Consider the following 21,164-nt stretch of genomic DNA (forward strand, 5'->3'; position numbering starts at 1 on the left):
ACAGAAGTTCTGGAGGCACACGTCCAAGGCCCTGAGAAAAAGGTATAATCATTTCCAAGTTGAGAAAAGGGGGATGGAATAATGGGGAGTTCATATAGCAGGACTAACACCAGAGGCCAGAGCAGAACAGAAGCACTTTGACTTCTTCAAACTCTAGGATTTAAAGTGGCAGCTAAAATCCCATCTGTGTGATGCAGAATACAACACCTGGGCACTGTGGTTGGGGGCAGGGAACTGCCTCCACCCAGTTGCATGCTGGGACATCCTGAAGCCTTTGTTTTCTGTGGTTCACTCTTGTTGGCTTTGGTCCCCATGCCAGAGCAGGTTTAGGAACAATAACATGTGAATAGCCTTGTGGCTCTGGACTCTGTACACAGGGTTTCTTCTGCAGTGGATAAAATGTGTTTGAAGACTAATGAGGGAAAGGAGACACAAATATGTTGACAGATAAGGGTTAGAGATACTTGAGAAATTAAAACAAAATGCTCATTTATTATGTTTAATATGTAGCCAAATATGACAGCGCTGTTACACAAATAGCTCCCTTTTCCCCCTTCAAATATCCCAAATTTGTTGACTCCAACTGAAAGTGAAAAAGCATGATTTAATTTGAAAGTAGCAATCAACAGCAGGAAAACAGGTAACATTTGGTCACCACCCCTCTCCACACCTTAAGACATGTATTGTGTCTCGGTGACAGTCAATACACTGGATTTCTCATCAAATAATTATTAGGAAGCAGAAAAGAAGAAAGATCTCCCACACACAGAAGGCAGAACCTGAGTCACTGCAGAAAACCTTAAAGAAGCTATGTGAAGAAAACATGAATGAATTATTGCAGCCATAATGATCCCCAGGTAAAGGATAAAAGGCCAATTAATGGACTGCGAGGAAATATATTCAAGCTTAGATCATCAAACTTTCAGTGAAAATACTAATCATACTACAGAAGTATGTACATCTGAATTGCTGAATTTGAATGAAAGGTTCCAATCGAGGGTACACAGCTTTTATTCTCCCACACCATCAGTGTACATGCACATACAATTGCTTTTACATTTGCAAGCTCAGGTCCACCTGATGTAAGGTCACTGTGAAGTATGTGTGTGTTGAGATGACAGAAGGCAGCCTTGGAATGCCTCGCTGACACAGCAGAGGGAACAGGAGTGATGCCCAGAGGACTGGAAGAAATTCAGAATGCTCAGTTTTCCAAGCCTTGTATTAAAGAAGTTTTGGAAAAACTTTTACAAAATTAACCTTCACCGGAAAGACAGACACGTCCTTGGTTGGGTAGATAGAGCTTTCAGAAATAGTGAGAAAAGGACTGTGCTCCACCACACAAGCTTTCCTTTTGTTTGGTGTTGACTGCGTTTTATAGGGTCAGATTTTCCTCAGTGTTCTCTTAGAGCAGCGCCACAGTGAGCTTTGTAATTCTGACAAAGAGTACAATTATATGCACTTCCAAACACATTACGAATATTCTGTGCAATAGTGCAACTGGCAGAAAGCAGGGACGGCACCCCTCCCCCCAACACCTCCCTGGTTGCTCAGCTTTTTCAGCCTCCAACATCTGAAATGACTGCAAGCAGAATTACCAGAAACAGCACTACATTCTTGGCATTTGAAGTTCCCATGATCTCGGCTGGCATGCGAAAAAGACTGTCTCTTTTTTCTAGTGGAATTAATGTACTTCCCAGGCGCTGTCCAAATGCCTCAAATCAGGCAAATGAGATACTTGTTTTGACCAGCCAATGAAAAGACTCCCGCCACTTCTAGGCGAGGACGCCGAGAAAGACCGAGTTACAGTGTACACAAGATAGATGTCTGTGTCTACAGACACTTAATTGATTTTCCTAAAATGATTTTAACATTTCTTGGCAAGGAGAAGCTTTGATTTCTCTTAATGTTCTTTTCAGAGGAGTATGGAAGACATTTGATTTTTTTTTACCTCCTGCTCCGAATATGACAATCTGAGCATGTTTTTGTTCAAACCATTTTACAAACGGCTGTGCAGACACCACCGCAATGTCTAGACAATGGCGCTGTGGCCCGGATCCTGAGATCATCAAACTTCACAGAGATGCAGCTCTGGGCTGACAGATGAAAGTGTTCTTTCTTATCTATCCCTTGGGAAAATTAATCTTATTTTATTTTATTTTGTTGCCTTTTTGGGGTTGGTTGGCTCGTGGTCTCTGGTAAAGGAAACCAAAGAATATGATAATGCCTTTTTTAAGTTAAAGGGAAATAAATGGTAAGTTTCTTTTTGAAAATAATAAGTAACCCAGATCTCTAGATTAAGGGCCTCAGTGGCATCAAGACTGGTTTCATAGAAGAGGTGGAGTGGCTGGGTTATAGACTATTTTTTTTTTTTTGTTATAGACTAATTGGACACATGCTGTGCCACATGTCACGTGTCTCTTAGCATCTTTTGGAGAACCTGTGCTCCAGTACTTGCGTGTCCAAGCAACCTAAATCTGAGCTGATCCTCACTGAATATTCTGAAGAAGTTAAAAACTCTACCCAATAGTACATTTAGTGCTTTATTTTTTCAACAAATCAACTTTTTCACCCACCACTATGTTTACATCACCTGCAATACATCAAACTTCTAAGATTAGTTCATGCTATGGATTTATTTGACAGGTATGAAAAGTTTACAGCTGTGTGATCAGTTCTGATACTTTAGTGAAGTCATGAATATATGTATTTTTAATGCCAAGTAAAAGAGAGACTGTTGTTAAAAATCCAAATCTTGGAGGGACAGATGGAAGTCATTGAAATTTTTAAACTAGAATAAAAGTGAATGTAAAATCACTATCTGACAAGTTATTTTTTTTAAACTTTATTCTACCAGGAGAAAAAAACTTGAGTAATTCTTAAATGTTAGTAAAATTATAAGTCAGATAAAGATGGGAACCAGCTTGTGGTTGGCACTTAATTTTTTCCAGCCTTTTATTCTGGTAAAAAACTAACATAGAATCTTTCATTGTGAAGAATTAACTAGAAACTGATATAAAATAATAAGTTTTGAGCAGTTTACTTTTCTGGTCATTCTTTGATTACTTATAAAAATCTATTAAGAAGCCAATGATAATGTGTTCTATCAACTTACAATGGAAAATCAGACTTAAGAAATTATGTGCTTTTACTTTAAGAGTTACCATTTTGCTTCTCTGTAACAACCATTTGAAGAGCAATGGGCCCTGGATGGCATAAAAATTATTCCAGGCAATAATTAGGCAGATCCAATCCAAAGATGCATCTAAAGGATCAGCTTACTTAAAACTTTAAGACATAATACCAAATAGGTTGATGTGAGAGTGAGTAGAGTAGAAAATTATACAAACATGTGGGGGGTCTCCTCAGTTGAACTTTTCTGATTTCCATGACTGTCTTACAAGAACTTTCCCTGGGTGTACTTTGTAATATGCTATAGTCACAGACTTTGTGATTAATGTTTTCAATTTGTATCCATATTAGTAAATTTGTAGTAAATAATTATGAATGCTTTTAAAATCTGAGTTGGTCTTAGCAAAGGAATAAATGGAGGCCTGATATTCCAGTTGGGAGTTTGCTGTTGATTTGGGGATATTTTTAAGGGGCTGTCTTTGATTAACTTCATAAGGTTTTTCAATCAGTGCAAAAAAACAGACCCAAGTACAAACTAATTGGATTCAGAGTTATCCATAAGAAATCACCGGCCCTACAGGAAAACTGACATAAGGCACATCAAATGAGTATGTACTTTGGCTTGGTAGTTTAAGTATTCCAACTCTGCATTACAATTTTCAGTTACTTAGGATAGTCAATTTTTTTCCCATAGAAAAACAATGAAATAAATCAGTATTACCACAACTGCTTTAAGCGCAAAACTGACTGGATCATAAAAGAGAATATTCTGGTGATGTGAATAAGAAAAATTGCAAGAATTAAAGATACAAATACAGCATTCAGGAAGACTTAAAATTAGATGTACTCAGCTTCAACTTCTATGTACAGTGAGGCAAAGACTAAGAAACAAAATTTTATAATGTGTGCAATGGCAAACATAACTCCCCAAAGCAAATCTGAGATGCTGAAGCTGTGTGACTTTAGTGTCGAGTCCCAGCAAAGGATGCACAAACTGCTGCCAGGGTGAGTGTAGTAGCAAAGCAGAATTACCAAAAGGCCTCATCCCTAAATATGCAAAAGCCAATTTCTAAGTTCCTAGAGACAATCAATCTTCCACTCTCCTGTCCATAAATTTGTAGGTGGAGAAATCAACATATAGGTAAAGATGATTTGGGGTTGTGGTTGTGTACGGGCTTTGCAGTCTCTTCTAATAATTCTAAGAGTTTATAATTTCAAGTCTTGTTATACAAAAAGCTACCTATCGTGACAATTAAATGACAACAGAATGAAAAATTCTTTTGGCTCCTTTTGGCATAGTGGTTTTATCCAGCGGTGGGTTTGGTCAACCTCTCCTATCCTTTCCATTCAAAGGGACGTTGGCAGTGTCTGAAGACTTCTTCAGTTGTCAGAACAAGAGAGGATATGTGTGCTACTGTCCAGTCAATGAAAGCCATAAAAGCTACCAAATCTGCTACAGTATAGAGAACCACTTCCTCCACTCCAAACAAAGAATTATCAGGCCAAAAATGTCAATAGTGCTGTTTGAGAAAACCTGAGATGGTCTGATAAATGATGTTAACAATCATACACACCTAAAGTGCAAATGCTTCTTTGATAAACTGGTGCTTCTGAGGGCCTTAAAATAGTGAGGCTCACTACTCAAAATCCACAGAAAGAATACTGGTGCAGGAAAGTAAAACTTCAACTACTGCACCTGCTTAGAAAGAAGGCAAGTGAACTTGAAAGTTTTCTGCATCAGGGACGCCTTTGAGTAACTTTTTTTTCTTATACTTGAAATCAACAGATCTTTTGAAATACAGCAAATGGCACACAGGTGCCATGGTGTGTTATATTTCATAAACATTGTCCAGAACAAATACTTTAGCATTTTTGAAGTGGAAAATTTAGCGTAATACAGATCCTTTGTACTTGCAAAGTTGCGTTTGACAATTTCATTGTGTTTTAAAAATCAGTTTACATAGCTGGATTCTCTCGCTATTTGTAATTGTCACTGAATACAAGATGTAGCGCAGTAACTTGGTCCTAGTAGGTGCTCAGTACATAGTTAAGTGAAGTAGTCATTGAGTGAACAGAAGAGGATGGATCAAAGTGCGCTGTAAAATGTAAAGTGCTTTATAAACACAAGGTAATGTGAGTGTATAATAGGTAATACCACTGACCTCTCCGTAACTGCTCTCAAGAACCTCTTAGGGCAATAACGTCCTAATGGCTTAAAGAACTACTCAAAAGTGTGATTGAATGAGCGTATTAGTTTTCAAGTACATTTGGGAAGACGTGAAACAAAGGCAAATTTTAAATGGCAAGGATAAGCAGTGGTGCAAACTTGGAGGGCCGCAGATAAGGAGGTGGGGGAGGGAACATGCCAAACCAAGTGAAGATCTTGCAGTAGCTAGAACTTAAATTTGCTGGTGGTTACAGGGGTAGCAGCAGTCTTAAGACAGCAGCATGATAGGGTGTCCTGTGACAGATTAGAGCAGATAATTCACGGAGTGAACAGAGTTAGTTTGGAGAGGGACTGTGTTGGTTGGTCTTAATTGCTGACAAAAGGATGTAGGCAGTAAGAGTTGGAGTAAAAATGAGCAACGAGGAGCATGGAGTTCAAGACCTCATTCTTACACTAAGGAATTACTATATCTCTTCAAGCCTTGGTGGTCTTATCCCTACCACAGGTTGTGGGAAATGACTTCCCATGACTTTGGCATATAGATGCTGATGCTAGAACTGAGGGTGAGGACAGGGAAGTAAAAGCAAGGGAAATTTTTTGGAATTAGTGGAGCATATTGTAGAGTCTTTCCAGAGGAAAGTTCCTGAGGAAATACAAAGTAAAAGAACTTTTCATAGGAGGGAGAAAATATATCAACAGGATCTATTTTTCAAGTAGTCATAGATATTAATTTCTTATGATAGAGTTAAAATGTCTGAGTCAAGAATGAATACCAGAAAACTTTTAGCTTTACAAGCAATAGATACTAGGGACATTATATTTCCTCTGTAATATTAGAAGAAATGTTTAGATGGGCAAAAAAGGAATTAAAGCAATTCTCCTGTGTGTATGTGTTTCAACGAATTCTCCTTTGACATTTGCTGAAGAAATGTACTGAATTATCTTTGCTTTTTTCATTTATGGACTATTCTCCCTTTGATTGCAAATTTGCAATGCCACCGGACCAAAGGATGAGCTTATATGGACTACATTGATATAAGGCCTCAAAAGACTATACAGCTATACATTTAGTCAATCTGCACAGTAATCTGGCAAGGCAAATAAGACAAAAATATTTAATTTTCCAAAATTGCAGTTGACACTGAATGAGGTTGAAGTGATTTTTCCAAAATAACATAGTGAAGACACAAAATGTTGTCAGCTCATATTCTTTTTGTTATGCTACGCAGTCTTTCTAAGATAAACAAATGCTTGGGCATGTATATGGGCTACCGAGTTCTCTCTTTTTTCTCCTCTTGTTTTCCTTAAGGACAGAGAACTAAAAGAAACATTTCGATAATACATTCCAAAAGAATTTTCTGCAGTGACAAGAGTGTCTTGTGTTGTTCAACCAAGATGGCAGTCATCAGCCACTTGAGACTATTGGTTACTTAAATTGTATTTAATTTAAATTAATTTTAATATTACTACCTATATGTGGCTAGTGGGTACAAGGTTGGATAACAGAGCCCTAGATAATCCATGTAAGAGATGAGCCTGGGTATCTCCAGCCAAAATAATAATTGTGGTCAAAGGTACTTTATTACTTATTTTGTATTTGTAAGTATATCCTAAGGTCCAAACCCTTCACAACAAACCATCATTATGATGAATGACATCTAGTTGGCTTCAGATATTTGTCATGATTTTGAATAACTTTATCTAATTGCTGATTATCATTTTTTTATAAATTAGGATGAAACAACTAAATTCCTTTATAGCACCATTTACCTGATTTCTCCAGGTAAGTTTGTTTTGTTCCTTTGTTGTTCTTATTTTTAGATTGTTATTATTCTCTATGTTTATGGCATATTGAGTAATGTGCACATACATTCTCTCTAATACTATACATATTTACATATACATATTTCAAAGCTGTGATGTCCATTATGAAATTTCCAGAAACTGTGTTTACCCTTCCTTTCCAGCAAATGAGAAGTAGAGTGAAAAACAGAATGATACTGTCATGAAAGAAAGTGATTTAGCAAACTTTTCTCCTTGTTACTTAGAGGACTCACATACAGCAGATACTTCTCATTGCTTTTAATTTTGAATTCTCCTGGGCAGTTTCTCCACACACTATGAGCCTTTGTACTTCTAGTTTTTTCCTGTTAATTGGTTCTTTGGTTCATTGAGTAACTCGGCTTGATTCACTGAACAGAATTATCAGTTCTTTTGAATTTAACATGAAAGATAAGCTACGAAGGGTGTAAAGATAACGTTAATATTTGAAATATGGAAGGAGTCAGATATAGATGCAAGATATTTATATAACTGTCAGTCAACTGCTGTTGGAAGCCACACCTACCACAAAAGCTCACAAAAGAAGCATCATTTTATCCTAAGAGGAAGTCGTCTATATGTTCCTTATGTATATTTAGAATACCAGTTGCACCAGTTATATTGGCAAGTCATTTGGTTATTGCTATCTGACCAAAACTACTCCAAAGAATAAGTTGGGATATTTCATATAAACTGAATGTAGCTATGGCAGAGAGATTGTCATTACAACCTTAAATCACTTTGATTTTCAATTATTTTTTTTTTTGCCATTAACTGAACAGTTAAGAAAGGTTACCACTCTCACCAGATACTTAAAAATGTAAAGCAAAATATATGTTGACAGAAAACAGCACTCGCTTATGTCGGGCCCCTGTGATGATCATGTGTGGTGCTTTGTTAGTGGATCGATGCCGTCCAATGCAGACATTGTGTGCAGATGCCAAGCTGTTAGTAAAATGTTACTTTGGAGACACGACTGTAGTTTGAGACTTGAATCTGCAAACGTTGAACACTGTGTCTTACAAGAACCAATATGGCACAGAACAGAAAAGTTCCATGGGTCAAGATGTTGATGAAATTGTATACATAGTACCTGAATTTAAACTTTAGGAGCTTAGTACACATATTAACTACTTTCCTCCTCAAACAATGCCTTTCCTTTCTTCACTCATGGGGAATTTTCAAAATCTGGGTTGTGGTTACGGGGCAAATGGCAGCTCCATCTAAGGAGCTTGTTGCATCTACTTCATTTTGACAGGGAGGGAAGGGGTTGATATGCACTAAGGAGTGGATCAAATAGGCAGGAAAATGATGGCATTGCAATGAATTTAACCATTTTGCTAAGTGACATAAAAATATTCTAATATTAAGGATTATTTTACAACTCTATGGGAGTAATGCAGAGATGCATCTTGCATTTGTTTTGTCTAGATGACAAAATGCACTCTTAGAGTCACAAGAGCCTGCCTTGTGTTAGTTATAAACAAAAATATATTTATATATATAGAGAGATTTATGTAACTACTATGTGCTTTAAAGAAAATCACTGTATGATTCAGCAGGGTCCATTCATTCTTTTATCACCAGGGATACACTGACTTGGATGGCTTCTTAGAGAGGAATCGTCAATGAAATGGGCTTTTCGTACTGAAATGGCAAAAACTTGAAAAACCCCATATGAAAATCCTTTACTATTTGGCTCAAAAAATAATCAAGGAATTCTTTGTATTAGTTCCGTTTGTTTCCATCAGCCAAGAGCAACTGTGGCTTCATGGGACTTCCCACTGGGGAAATGGAAGCAATGCTTCTGAAAACCATACAGAGCTTTTATTCTGAGGCAGGGGAATGGAAAGCCTCACTGACTACTCCCCGCTTCCCAATCCTTAGCTAAAAGTCAGGAAATGTCACAGCTCATAGAAAAGGCATTCATTGCCCGGGAAGAGGCAGGCATAGTTTGAACTTCATGTACAGAGGAAAGATTCAGCCCATAAAGTAATGAATTTGGCAGAATAGATGAACCAAGAGCAGGAAAACAAAACCCTTTTGCCACACTTCTGTTTGGAAACGACAAAAAGTTTCTCGTTTTGAGTTTTGTTTTGCCTCCACATGAGCTACGCTTCTCAGCACACAGGAAACATTCATCACCGTTCTTTCGAGGAAAAGGGTTCCCGCTTGGGAACACGGATATCTTTGAGACATCAGATAAGAACGTTTGAACCAAAGCTGTAGATCCCCTGTGAACTAAAGCTTTATTATTATTTATTTTTCTCAATCCCTTTTCAACCCTGCACCTAAGCCAGAAAGCACTGCAATCTTGTCACATTCTGGTAAGTCCACAAGAGATGTTCCGAGGGAACTGCAGATGCCATCCCGCTAGAGTATTCTATGTTCAGTGTAAATGGCATCTTGTTTAAGGTTTAGTTTTTCTTCTACCCTTCCTGGGCTGGGCTTGTCCAGAAATCTTGTCTTCTTCAGGCTACAGCAGCTTGGGGCTCGTGTGTGTGTGTGTGTGTGTGTGTGTGTGTGTGTGTGTGTGTCTTAAAGATATAGGCAAAAGTTTAGTCTTAACACCTGTAAGCCAGTACTGGTGCTATTCTGTCCTAGAAATTTTAGCACTGCTCTGATACAATAAAACCTTCTTTCTCTCCAACTGGTTCAACTTCAGCATAGGCAGGGTGTCCAGAACCTCTTCGAAACTTCATTGCAGGCCATCTGCTTGGGCGTCTCTAAAAGTGAAAATGCAAAAGTAATGAGCATTAGGATGAGATCTTATCCTCAAAAAATATATTTGCCAACTATTCTGCATTAACTTCTGAACTAAATTTAACAACATATTAAATGATCTCTTTCTACCACCACAATTGGAATTAATAAACATTCCCCTCCATAAGCCCCCGAAGCCCTGTGCTTGTATCTCCGCTATAGCACTGTCTTCTCCTGGCAGGAGACAACTCTTTTGCCACACCTGCCCCCCGAGAACTGAGTGCAAGATTTAATGCCTTATGCACTTTTATGTCTGAAAAGCACTCAAATATAAGTAATCACAAATACTATAATTTAAAAAATAAAGCCTTTCACATGTAGTCACTGACACTTTCTTATCTTTAGAAGTCAATGCAATGTGTCACTTCATTTTGTTTATTTATTAATTCACTCAGAACTGTAAGGCTGCTCAGTTCTGCATAATTTCTAGAAATGCGCTTTTAGTTAGGTGGTAGACTAATAAAATAAGCTAAGTAAGCTATCTATCACTTAATATCATAACAGTATTTATTAAACTAAGTGTGACACTTACAAATTTTTGTGCTTGAAGATTAAAGATGTCATACTCTGAAAATAGTCCATCATCAGAAGATGTGGACAATCTTGAGCTTATGAAGTTATATTGCATAGCAGACACTAGTCCTGAAATACTGCTTATTTGTATTGACAAAAAGAGGACATCTCTCCCCAGTACTGATCTCCCAAACAAATCTTCTGTGATTTACAAACAGACGTGCTGAAATGAATTATTAAGTTACAGCAGCCGAAGACACTAAAAATACATTTCACTGCCACCGTGACTAGAAACGATTACTCCATTTGTCAAAGTGCTTGCAATTTTGGGGTAAATAAGGTAATAAATACTGAAGGAAATTTATTTCTATCTAAAAAGTTTTAATGCAAAAAGGTTAAATATCAGTGTATATATACTGGCATTTGGTATCTTGCCAGACTTGCCAGTGATGTGCCAATATCAGTGACCAATGGGTACAGAAGATTTTCAGTTCAAGTTGGAATGGGTATTTGCTGTACATTCTGGAAAAATAACAATCTAGTTCATTGCATTCTGCTTACTACTAATAATACTCTGCACTGTTGCCTGTATGACATTGTGTAGTTAGAACACTTTAAGTTTATAAGCTGATTGAGTACACGAGGTAAGTATACTGACTGATCCTTATTGTGGAAAAGAAGAAATTAAAAGTAAGGAGAGAGTCATGTAGCCAAACAACGCACCATTGTGGGACTGACACCACAGTCAACGGACACACGCTAAGCGCCTCTAGAGAGAGGGGTGGTGTAACTAACTCATGGTCACCCCAGTTTGGAGGAGAGATGACCATGTGCTGCAGTGTACTGCTTCCACCCTTACTCTCTTTTCTGTGACTTCAAAGCTGGTCTTTTCCAAAGCCATAATCGCTCTAGGCAGCGGCATCACTAAACCTTTGCTTCAAATTTCCATCTTCCCTGGGCCCAAATAGTGGTCGCTCTAGCTAGTCAGTGTTGCCCCCTGAACAAGAGTAATTTCCAGGCATGGCACTTTAGGACTGTGCTGTGGGTGATGCTGCATTAGGCACGAGTGCGGATGACGAGCATGCTGTTAATGGTGCTGGTGAAATTTGTGCTTAATTGAGCTCTTAACTGTGGCTTTTGTGTGTTTTTTGCTTTCTATAAGTGACTCCTACACAGGATGTCCTTTAATATCTGTAATTTCATCATCTACATTTTGCACAAACCCATGATGCTAAAAAAGTGGCAAGACTAAAACAAAAACCGTCTAATTCCAAAGTGAACCTTGCCCACGATAGGAATTTCTTAAAACTCAGCACTTTATGCATGCCCCAGTGTTTGTGAACATGGTTTTATTTTTATTTCAGTATCAAAATACACCATTATTATCACTTTTAGTATTTTGTTAGTAAGCCAGGATCACTAAGTTAATGATTTTATCTTAGATAAAAAGACTGCAGGATTTACCATGTACTCTTTGAACTTACAGAGATCTGTAAAATAACATTAAAATGTTGAACAGTGAGGCTTCCTTTATTAAGACAACACAGACTTATTTTCATTTTATTTACATGCCCTTAAAGATAATTTTTCTTTTTTTGTTAATCATTTTAGAAAAAAATGAATAACTCCATAGGATTTAAAACATGTGGACCTCTTCTTCATAATTTGACTAAACTAGCTTAGTATATCACATATATACCTCTGTTACACATATGCCTCCATATATGCCTCCAAGAATGAACAAAATATAATAGTTATAATGCAACCACAAAATTATTCAAGAGTTTTTTTTATTCAGGCAAAAAGAAAAGCTTACACTTACTTCTACAGCATTTTACTGAGTAAAAGAAAGGGCTTTTTCCATACTAATACAGTATCTTAAAACTTACATAGGGTATTGAACACCCTTAATCTGAAAATCTGAAATCTGAAGCACATCAAAACCTAAAACCTTCTGAGGATTCATCTGATACACAAATAGAAAATTCCACGCCAAGTAACTTTGCTTCATGAATAAAATTATTTAAAATACTTAAAAAATCGCTCTCTGGCTACATGTATAAGATACATCCAAATCAAATGAATTTTGCATTTGAGTTCAGCTCTACCTTTGAGATATATCATTACGCACAAGCAATAGTCTAAAATCCACAAACAATAAAAGATTATGAAATACTTCTGGTCCTGAGTATTTGGATAAGAGATACTCAGCCTGTAATGAAACCTAACAAATGTCATGCAACTGGAGTTTTAAAACGTTGGCCCCATTTTACATTTGCTTACAGTTCTTTGATGACCCAATCTTAGCTCTAAAAGTGCCAAGCAGATTGTAACAACTTCAACAAAATTCTGTTTTCCTTGTAGAATATTTTCACAAAGAAATAGGCAAAGTCATCTCATATCACAAAACAATTATGTGCTTGTGAATTAATCATTTGATTTTTTCTGAGGTTTGTTTCTTCTTCTGCAAAAAGGACTAAAAATTTGTCCTCTAAAATCCTAGGATCTTAATTCTTGCTTGCCTGAGATAATTGACTTTAAAGTCAGGGAAAAGAGCAGAACTAAAAATAGAAGCAACAAACCCTCTACACTGCAGTTCTAATCACTGCTCCTCCTTCCTCACTCTATTAATTTTTATAATTCCTAAATTTAAAGGAAAATTGTATAAATTAGTTCTAACTGAATTTGCTTTTTGGTGTCTGTCTGCAGCTGATCAGAGATAGCTGTATAAACAAAAATAATAAGCAACCAGGCTTTACCAGAATGAATATTTAGTACTCACAGAAAAATCCTTAATGTGGGTGTTTTAATGTGAACCATCTACTCATTGGACCAGGAAAGGAATGGACAAAGGGTCTAGGAACATCATTCTGGCCCTGCCACAACCTTGCACATTTATACAATTTGCCCTTGTAGGGAAGGGAATACATTGAACTTTTTTCTTGAGTCTTAGGCGTTTCCAAACCCATGTTCTTTTTAGAATGCCTAATTCAGATTGTTACAGAAACTGATGGAGGCCACAGGGTCGCTTGCTAACAGAGCAGGATGTATGCTGAAAATTGCAAAATTCAAACCAGACTGTAATGTTAATTCATTACAGAGCTTCGGGATGTAATGCCTTAAAACATTATAGGGTGTAATGAGTGGGTGATCTTTAATTTCATTTCTGATGATTATTTATGCCATTAATCATATTCAGAAGAAAATGTTCACAATGATATGTCAGCACTGGGGTGGGCTGTAGTGGAGGGAATTCTCCCTAATTACTCCTTTAGTCTATTAATCGAGCAGTCATCCAGATCTGCCTCAATGATGTTGGCATGATAATTAGCTGAAATATCCACAAACAAACCTGTAGGGTTCCCCCAGCCACAGTGTACACAAGGCCACAGCATGCGACCTCTCTTCCACTGCAGAATGCAGACAGTGCATTTTGTTGGGTTGGATGAGCTTTTGAAAGGAAGTTACAGCCACGAGTGCAAAAGAAAAAAGTGCTACCTTTGAAATTCAACGCCAAGGTAAAAGTCAACTATGGTTCATGGAGACCTTTGGTTTTCTTTCCGGTACTGGGAATCGAACTCATGACCTTGCATGGAGACCTTTGTTAAGTAGCTGGTTTGGATTTTCCATTATTGTGTGTTGCTTTCCTCAGTGGATAGAGAGGGACTAGAAAGTGCTTGGGGTGGCCTCCCAGCATAAAAACTGGGCAAAGACACATGTCTTTGTTACTCAGTTTCATCATCTGGAAAATGATAAGAACTCAATCACTGATTGTTTTCAGATATTCTTTGAAAGAATTTCAAAGCCACAGACCTTTCTTTCCTAATAAAACTTTCCCTGGAAGCCCAAAGAGAATCACCCAGAGTATCGCTCCTCTAATTATGATGGAGGTGTCTGCTCACAGAGGTTCCTGCAGCCCCGAGGGAGTACATGAATCCTGTACTTTCTTAAAACGTGTCTTTGGAAACTATGAGCTAAACCTGCATTCTTTAAACTTGACAGTGCATGGAAATCACAAGGGAACTTGTTCACGGAAGATTCTGGTTCAGGAGGTTTGGAGGAGGCCTGGGGCTCTGCAGTTTTAGCCAGTTCCCCCGGTTGCTGATGCAACAACACACAACACACTTGGAAGAACAAGCATAATGATTGTTTAAGGTCTCTGCAAACGGCAACATCCTCTGTAAGTGGGCAGAAGAAAAAAAAAATACTGGATTCCAACTTTCCTTGTGTTTCCGGCAGGCCTTTCTGGGAACTGAACATAACATTTGTACAGCCAGGACAACTTTTCAATTTTTACCTGGGTCAACTTTTTAATATTTAGCTTTGATAAAGTTTCACTATCCAGAGGAAAAGCACCATTTATAATTTTCATACCCCAAAATGTAAATTTTTCCCTATTTTTATTATTTTGCATTGAATTATTTCTTCAGTTCTAAAAAGTAATGCGGCTGGGGTACCAGCAAGTTCAGATACCTGAGCTGCAGAGAAGATTTAGTCCTTTTCATTTTCTTTTAAAACTGTATTTCATGGACTTACAGAAAAAATAGTGATTCATCTTTTATTTGAAATTCAAATGTGTCTAAGTGTTCTCGATTTTTGGCAACCCTGTGTATGAGGAAACACATTGCTTTTCAGTCTGACCAGTGAAAACTTGCAATGTAATTAAAAAAAATACCTCTTCTTGGCTGTTTGTGACAGTGCCTCTGCTTTATGAATTATAGGTCATATTCTCCCTAAAAATAGTATTACAAGCAATAACTCTTGTATGAATTGAGCCTGGGCATTCTCTTATGTGTTTTTCTGTTGGTCCTATATTGCTTCTTCTTCATGGGGAAGGTGGCTTCATTCTAACACTATTGTATGGATGATCCTGGAGTAGCCCTAGTTGGTACCTGAACAAACTGAAAATTTTTTCCAAAGCACGTACAGAACAATTGTCAACTGGGATGAATAAAAAGATCATATTATTCATATGATTTTTTTCAGGGTCTTACTAAATTGTTAAATTGTCCAAGCTAGGCTCAAATTTGTCTTAATCCTGCCTCAGCTCTCAGCCTCCCAGAGTGCTGGGATTATAGGTGTGCACTACCATGCCCAGTTTGGGAAGAATATTTTCTAAAACATTTCCCCAATGAGTTATTGGGCACACTGGGAGGTGGGAACCGACCACTGTCACATTGTTCTCCCAGATCTCCGTGTGAAGCCCGTCATTCCCACTCTGAGACTGCCTGCCGTGTTCCCTCAGCCTGGAATGATGACACTACCTCACCCTTCCTTGGATGAACACATCCATTTCACAGTAGTATTTCCTGGAAAAATTTCCCCACCTACACATTAGAAATCACTTCTCATTCTCCTGTGTTGTTTCAGATGTTTCCTGGTATTTTATCAGGCTGTCTGTGGTTGTATTTATGTTGTGTACACAAAGCCATTCTCTTTCTAAATATCCTAGAGGGTAAAGGTCAGATCCTGTTCAACTCTGAAATAACCACAGAAATATGGCGCTGAAGACATTTAACATCTTGAGTGGGCCCTTTTTGTAACCTCTGCGAATATTACTAAAAAATTTTCTAGAACACATTATTTTCAGTAATGACTGAAAAAGGACCCCAAAAACAATAATGGCATTAAAGAAATACATTAAAATTTTCTCATGTTTCAGTGATATAAGCATTCTAGAAAAAAAGGAAGGAGAATAAAAAAATACTATGCATAAAGAAAATAAGAATGAATGAATGTACTTTTTGAATAGAAAAAGAAGGAAGGAAGGATGGAAGGAAGGGAGGGAAAGAGGGAAGGAAGGAGGGAGGGAGGAAATAAGGATGAATATTGACATATGATTGAACTCTACCAGATTCAGAGCATGGTGTGCACTTATAGTAACTGCACTGGGGTCCTTCAGTCCATCCCTTCATTCTTACAAACACACTGCTCTCACGCTTTGAGTCTACTGTTCTAACACAGACATATGGGATGTCGCCTGGGTTGGAGACACCACTGTGCCTGAAAAGGACAAAGCATTTCAGACCCTTGGAACTTTCTCTCTGAATGAATACAGGCAGCCAAGTTCGCTGTCAGGGACGAAGTGGGCAGTTGGGAGCCCTTCAAATTAGCACTCATAACAAAAACCAAAATGCACGTGAAACACTTGAAAGAATCAACAAGTGGGATCTCATTCTACTGAAAAGTTTCTGCACATCTAAAGAAATCACCAGTAGAGTCAAAAGAAAGCCCACAAACTTGGAAAAAATTTTAGCTGATTGTCCCTCAGACAAAGGGCTTCTATCTAGAACATATAAAGAATTAAAAAATTTCAGCCCCTCCAAATTCAAAGACCCAATCCAAAAATGGGCAGCGGAGATGAATACACACTTCTCAGACAAGGAGATACAAATGGCAAATAAATATATGAGAAAATGTTCAACATCATTAGTCATTCGAGAAATGCAAATTAAAACAACACTAAGATTCCACCTTACCCCAGTAAGAATGGCTAGCATTAAGAAATCAACCAATAACAAATGCTGGCGAGGCTGTGGAGAAATAGGAACCCTTCTCCACTGCTGGTGGGAATGCAGACTGGTGAAACCACTGTGGAAATCAGTTTGGAGGTTCCTCCAAAAACTAGGTTTAGAGGTCCCATTCAACCCTGCTATCCCCCTGCTGGGTATCTTCCCAGAAGATCTAAAAACATCATATTACAGTGATATATGTGCACCTATGTTCATAGCAGCACAATTTGTAATTGCTAAAATGTGGAAGCAACCCAAATGTCCATCCACTGAGGATTGGATAAGAAAATTGTGGTACTTTTATATAACAGAATATTACTCAGCCATAAAGAAAGATAAACTTGAGGCCTTTATATTTAAATGGTCACAACTAGAGACCATACTCATAAGTGAAATAAATCAAACATACATGTGCAAGCACCACATTGTTTCTCTAGTATAAATCTTGAAAGAGTTAATTTAAACTCGGAGGTATGATAGACACTGTGAAATGATAGGAAACCGCTGAAGAGTAAAGGGCAACTGGGATGTGGGAAAAGAGAAGGGAAAGGAGGAGAAATTTTGTATGTATGTATATACGGGATGGTTAACATGGTTGTTCTTCTGTCTTCTATTTCTATGCTGAAAGAAACTGTCAGTGAGTCTTTGGTTGACCAGTATTGCATGTTTATATCTGTTTTCATGAGAAGCCACTTCGAAGATATCAAAATGTAATACAACCACCATTGTTAATTCCCTACCACTTTGTTTGTAACTCTGTATTGTCTGTACTGTGCTTGTGATATGTTGTAAAATGTTGTACATCTGTTAATGTTTCCCCCCTTTTATCTTTAAAATTAAAAAAACAAAAACAAATTAGCACTCATATGGAGGACAATGTTAACAAAAGGATAACTAATAAAACAGTGCCAAGCTGAAGTTGACAGGTACATTATGTCAGTAAAACTTGCCACTAACTGAGCCCCTCTTCACCCAAACGGACTCTCAAATGGACAAAATTTCTTCAGTGAGGAATATTGTGTTATTAACACAATTTAGAATTTGAGGGGGCACATGGTGATAATAATAAAGCCATCTCATTTTAGCCAGGTTTATAACAATGTTTCAGTATTATACAGACAGTGCCCCCTCTGATTACCTGCACCTGGAGCACACGGCTTCAGTCTGCCACGGCCAACAGCGTTCTGCATGCGGAAGACTGCGGTCAGGGCGCAGCAGCACTGCACGCAGCTTACCCCGTAGCATGGCATCCAGATTCCTGAGGGACAAGCTACCTTCTTGACTGCCATTCCCTTCTGATTCAGCCCATGATCAATTACTTTATTGGGAATGAATGCTTTTACTGAGCTAATAAAATTACTGTTTACATCATTTTATGGGAAACAGCAGTACTGAACATAAGGTATATAGTACTGGAAAATCATATACAAGGTGTGATCGAGAATGTTCAAATGTTAAAAAACTTAATAGAGAAAAAGAAACACTGCCATCGATCCCCCTTCAAGCCATACTCTACCCCTTGTTCAAACACATTTGTCTCATTGCTCTCGACACTTTCTTAAGCAGTTCTGGGCGTTCTCTTTCATGAGTGTCTTTAGTTGTGGTATGACGGCTGCATCTGTGTACTGAAATGATTTGAAATGTTTCTCTTTGCTGGTCCTTCTGACTTTGGGGAAGAGGCAGAAGTCACACAGTGCCAGATTTGGGTCAGTGAGCTGGATGAAGACACAACGGTGTTTTTCACCTACCTCTCCTCTGGATGGCAGGAGGCAACAGCATTTAGTGCATTTCCTTCTTTTTATTATTACACGTTGTAAAGACACGAAAGAGGACCTCCAGAACTGCTCCAGGAAGTAGTAAGAACAACGGGATAAGTGTGTTCAAAGCGAGGAAGAATATTTTTGAGAGAGCTTAGTGGTAACATATCTTTTATTATAATAAATTTTTAAAAATTTAAACAGAATTGGTTGCACCTTGTTTCCACTTATAAAAGTTTAAACAGACCCTAAGCCAACCAATGGTATTGGACAAAAGCACACATAAGATCTGAGGCTCAGTTTAAAAATCAAGTGTCTACTGAAAACATTCAACAGTTCTATGAGTTTCAAAAAAAACAACCTTCAATTTGATTTGAGTCAGCAGGGATGGTTCCACGTAGAAACAAATACAAAGATGAAGGGCAGAAGGACCTCACCACCAGGGCTGCCTTGATGCTGCCTGCAGGGCTCCTCCCTGGCCTTTAGAGGAAGTCAGCCATGGGTTTTGTGTGCTTTCTGTGTTCCCTCCCCTATTTTATCATCCCCAGCAATACTAATGACTTTAAATTTCTCTATCTCAGGATTCCTCTCAGATTTTGAAAATATTCACTTTTTCAAAATATCTACTCCATCTCATCTATGCTGCTCATTCTATTTCACCTTAAAACAGCCACCTCCAGGGTCTGACCTGCGCAGTGTATTGCACCGCCTCTGCTTCCTTCTGTAGTGCTGACTCTTGTTAATCTCTCTGAGTCACCCCTACACCCTTCACTTAGCTGCCTAGGAGCCTGAGGGCCTCTCTAACCACTTTACTCTTTGCTTTTTCATCTATCTGGCAGTCAATTCTGTATAACTTCCCTCATCCTCATCAAATACCATCATCTCTTATACTTTTTTATTCTAGATCATAAGCAGAAAACAATCACATGTTCAGTTTAACCCAGGCCCAAAGAATCATTCTGTAATTTCAACAGAGAAGTCAGTGCTGACTCTGTTAATTCCCTGGCTGCATCCTTATAATATGCCCAAACTCTAGTTTTCATTTTCCAGCATCCAATCCCTCCCTGCCCGTAGATAAGTATAATCTTATACTTATCTACCGTTTCTCCTGAGAAGATTAAGTCATTAAGAAGATGCTAATCTCCCCTGTCTCCATCAATGCATTTCGATCTCTCGTGCTTCCTTCTTATCTGAAATATTCTTCTCTGTTGCCTAGTTAATTGCATTTCCTGCCCAGTAATCCTGCCTATGCTATGAAGTTACTTCATTCCTCTCTCTCTCTCTTGACATCTTAAAACACTCCTTTCATTGTCTCATTCTTCTGTGTCTATAATTGACACCAGAAATAAAATCTTTCATTTAATGTTTCCCGTAGCCTCGGTACTTATCTGTCTTGAATGTCTATTGAATCCGCTGCCTTCATATTATAAAACCATTTTCACCACCTGGAATCTTTTGCTGGCTTTCTGCCTCAAAACTACATTCTCTCAGGTTACCACTGATCTCGTTGTCCACTTTAAACATTTTTTTTGTCCCTTTTTCTGTGACATTTCTAGAACACTTCATATTGCTCCAGCCTCTTCCTTCTTCACCTTCTCCTTTTTGGTGCCAGGAAGATAAAATCACTGGCATTATGCTCTTTTTTTCATATTTTTGTGTTGTTCTTCTTCTTACATAAACTGGTCTCCTTTTCTGATTTGTAAATACTACATGTTAGCATGTCCTGAGGTTTAGTCAGGAGCTCCGTAAATCTTGCCCTTTTCTGTAGTGATCTTTATTCACTTGAACTTCAACTTCCTATCTTTATTCTTATATATATACAAAAATATATTTCCTATATTTCCTCAGATGGGAAGCTTTAGCTTCATTCATTCCTTCTGTTTGGTTGCTTTTATGAACAGACCTAGGTATGATAACAGCTCAGACCAAAAATCCTTAAGATCCATCTCGTCCTTTTCATTCCTAAACTTTGCCTTCTGATGTTTCTAATTTTATCACTAGAAAGTTTCGTTGCCCAGTTGCTCAGATTCTGCACTTAGGAGTTACCTTTGATTTCTCTTTGTGCAGCGCTCATATTCAAAATAATAAATGAGGACAATCTCGCCATTTTTATCATCAGTGAGCTGTGGGATTTCTAGAAATTGCTTAATATCTTGGAATCTCAATCACTTTCTCTGTAAAACAGGGATATAATAATGCTTTCATTTACTGACCTCCCTGAGAGTAGTTTCCAAGATGATTGAAAGCACTTTCAGACACAAAGCTTTATGCAGATGAAAACTATTACACCCTATCTTCCTCCTTCATAGGGCTTTTAAATGGGCTCTATTCCAATTTCTCCAGCAAGACCTAAATCCAGCTCTCAGTAACCACCTCACACTTGCACTGATAGGATCTCCTAACTCTTTTCTGAGGGCTCTCAATTGCCACAAGTGGTTATTTTCCATTAAAATTGAATAATAATTTGCTATTAGACAGGCAATTTACTCTTAAGAAAAGTAA

The 21,164-nt window shown here is 37.9% G+C and overlaps 1 protein-coding gene across 1 annotated transcript in view; it reads right to left on the bottom strand.

The window, feature by feature from the left end:
* Nucleotides 1-464: 464 nt before the first annotated feature.
* Plxdc2 (plexin domain containing 2) overlaps nt 465-21,164 on the bottom strand; it is a 425,675-nt gene continuing 404,975 nt past the window's right edge. The window contains exon 14 of the mRNA XM_005386938.2: nt 465-9,843. Coding sequence (XP_005386995.1) covers nt 9,727-9,843 — 117 coding nt within the window. The 3' untranslated portion in view covers nt 465-9,726. The remainder of the gene's footprint in view (nt 9,844-21,164) is intronic.

This window comes from Chinchilla lanigera, unplaced genomic scaffold, assembly GCF_000276665.1.
Source record: "Chinchilla lanigera isolate Chin_1 unplaced genomic scaffold, ChiLan1.0 scaffold00028, whole genome shotgun sequence".
Classification (NCBI taxonomy): Eukaryota; Metazoa; Chordata; class Mammalia; order Rodentia; family Chinchillidae; genus Chinchilla; species Chinchilla lanigera.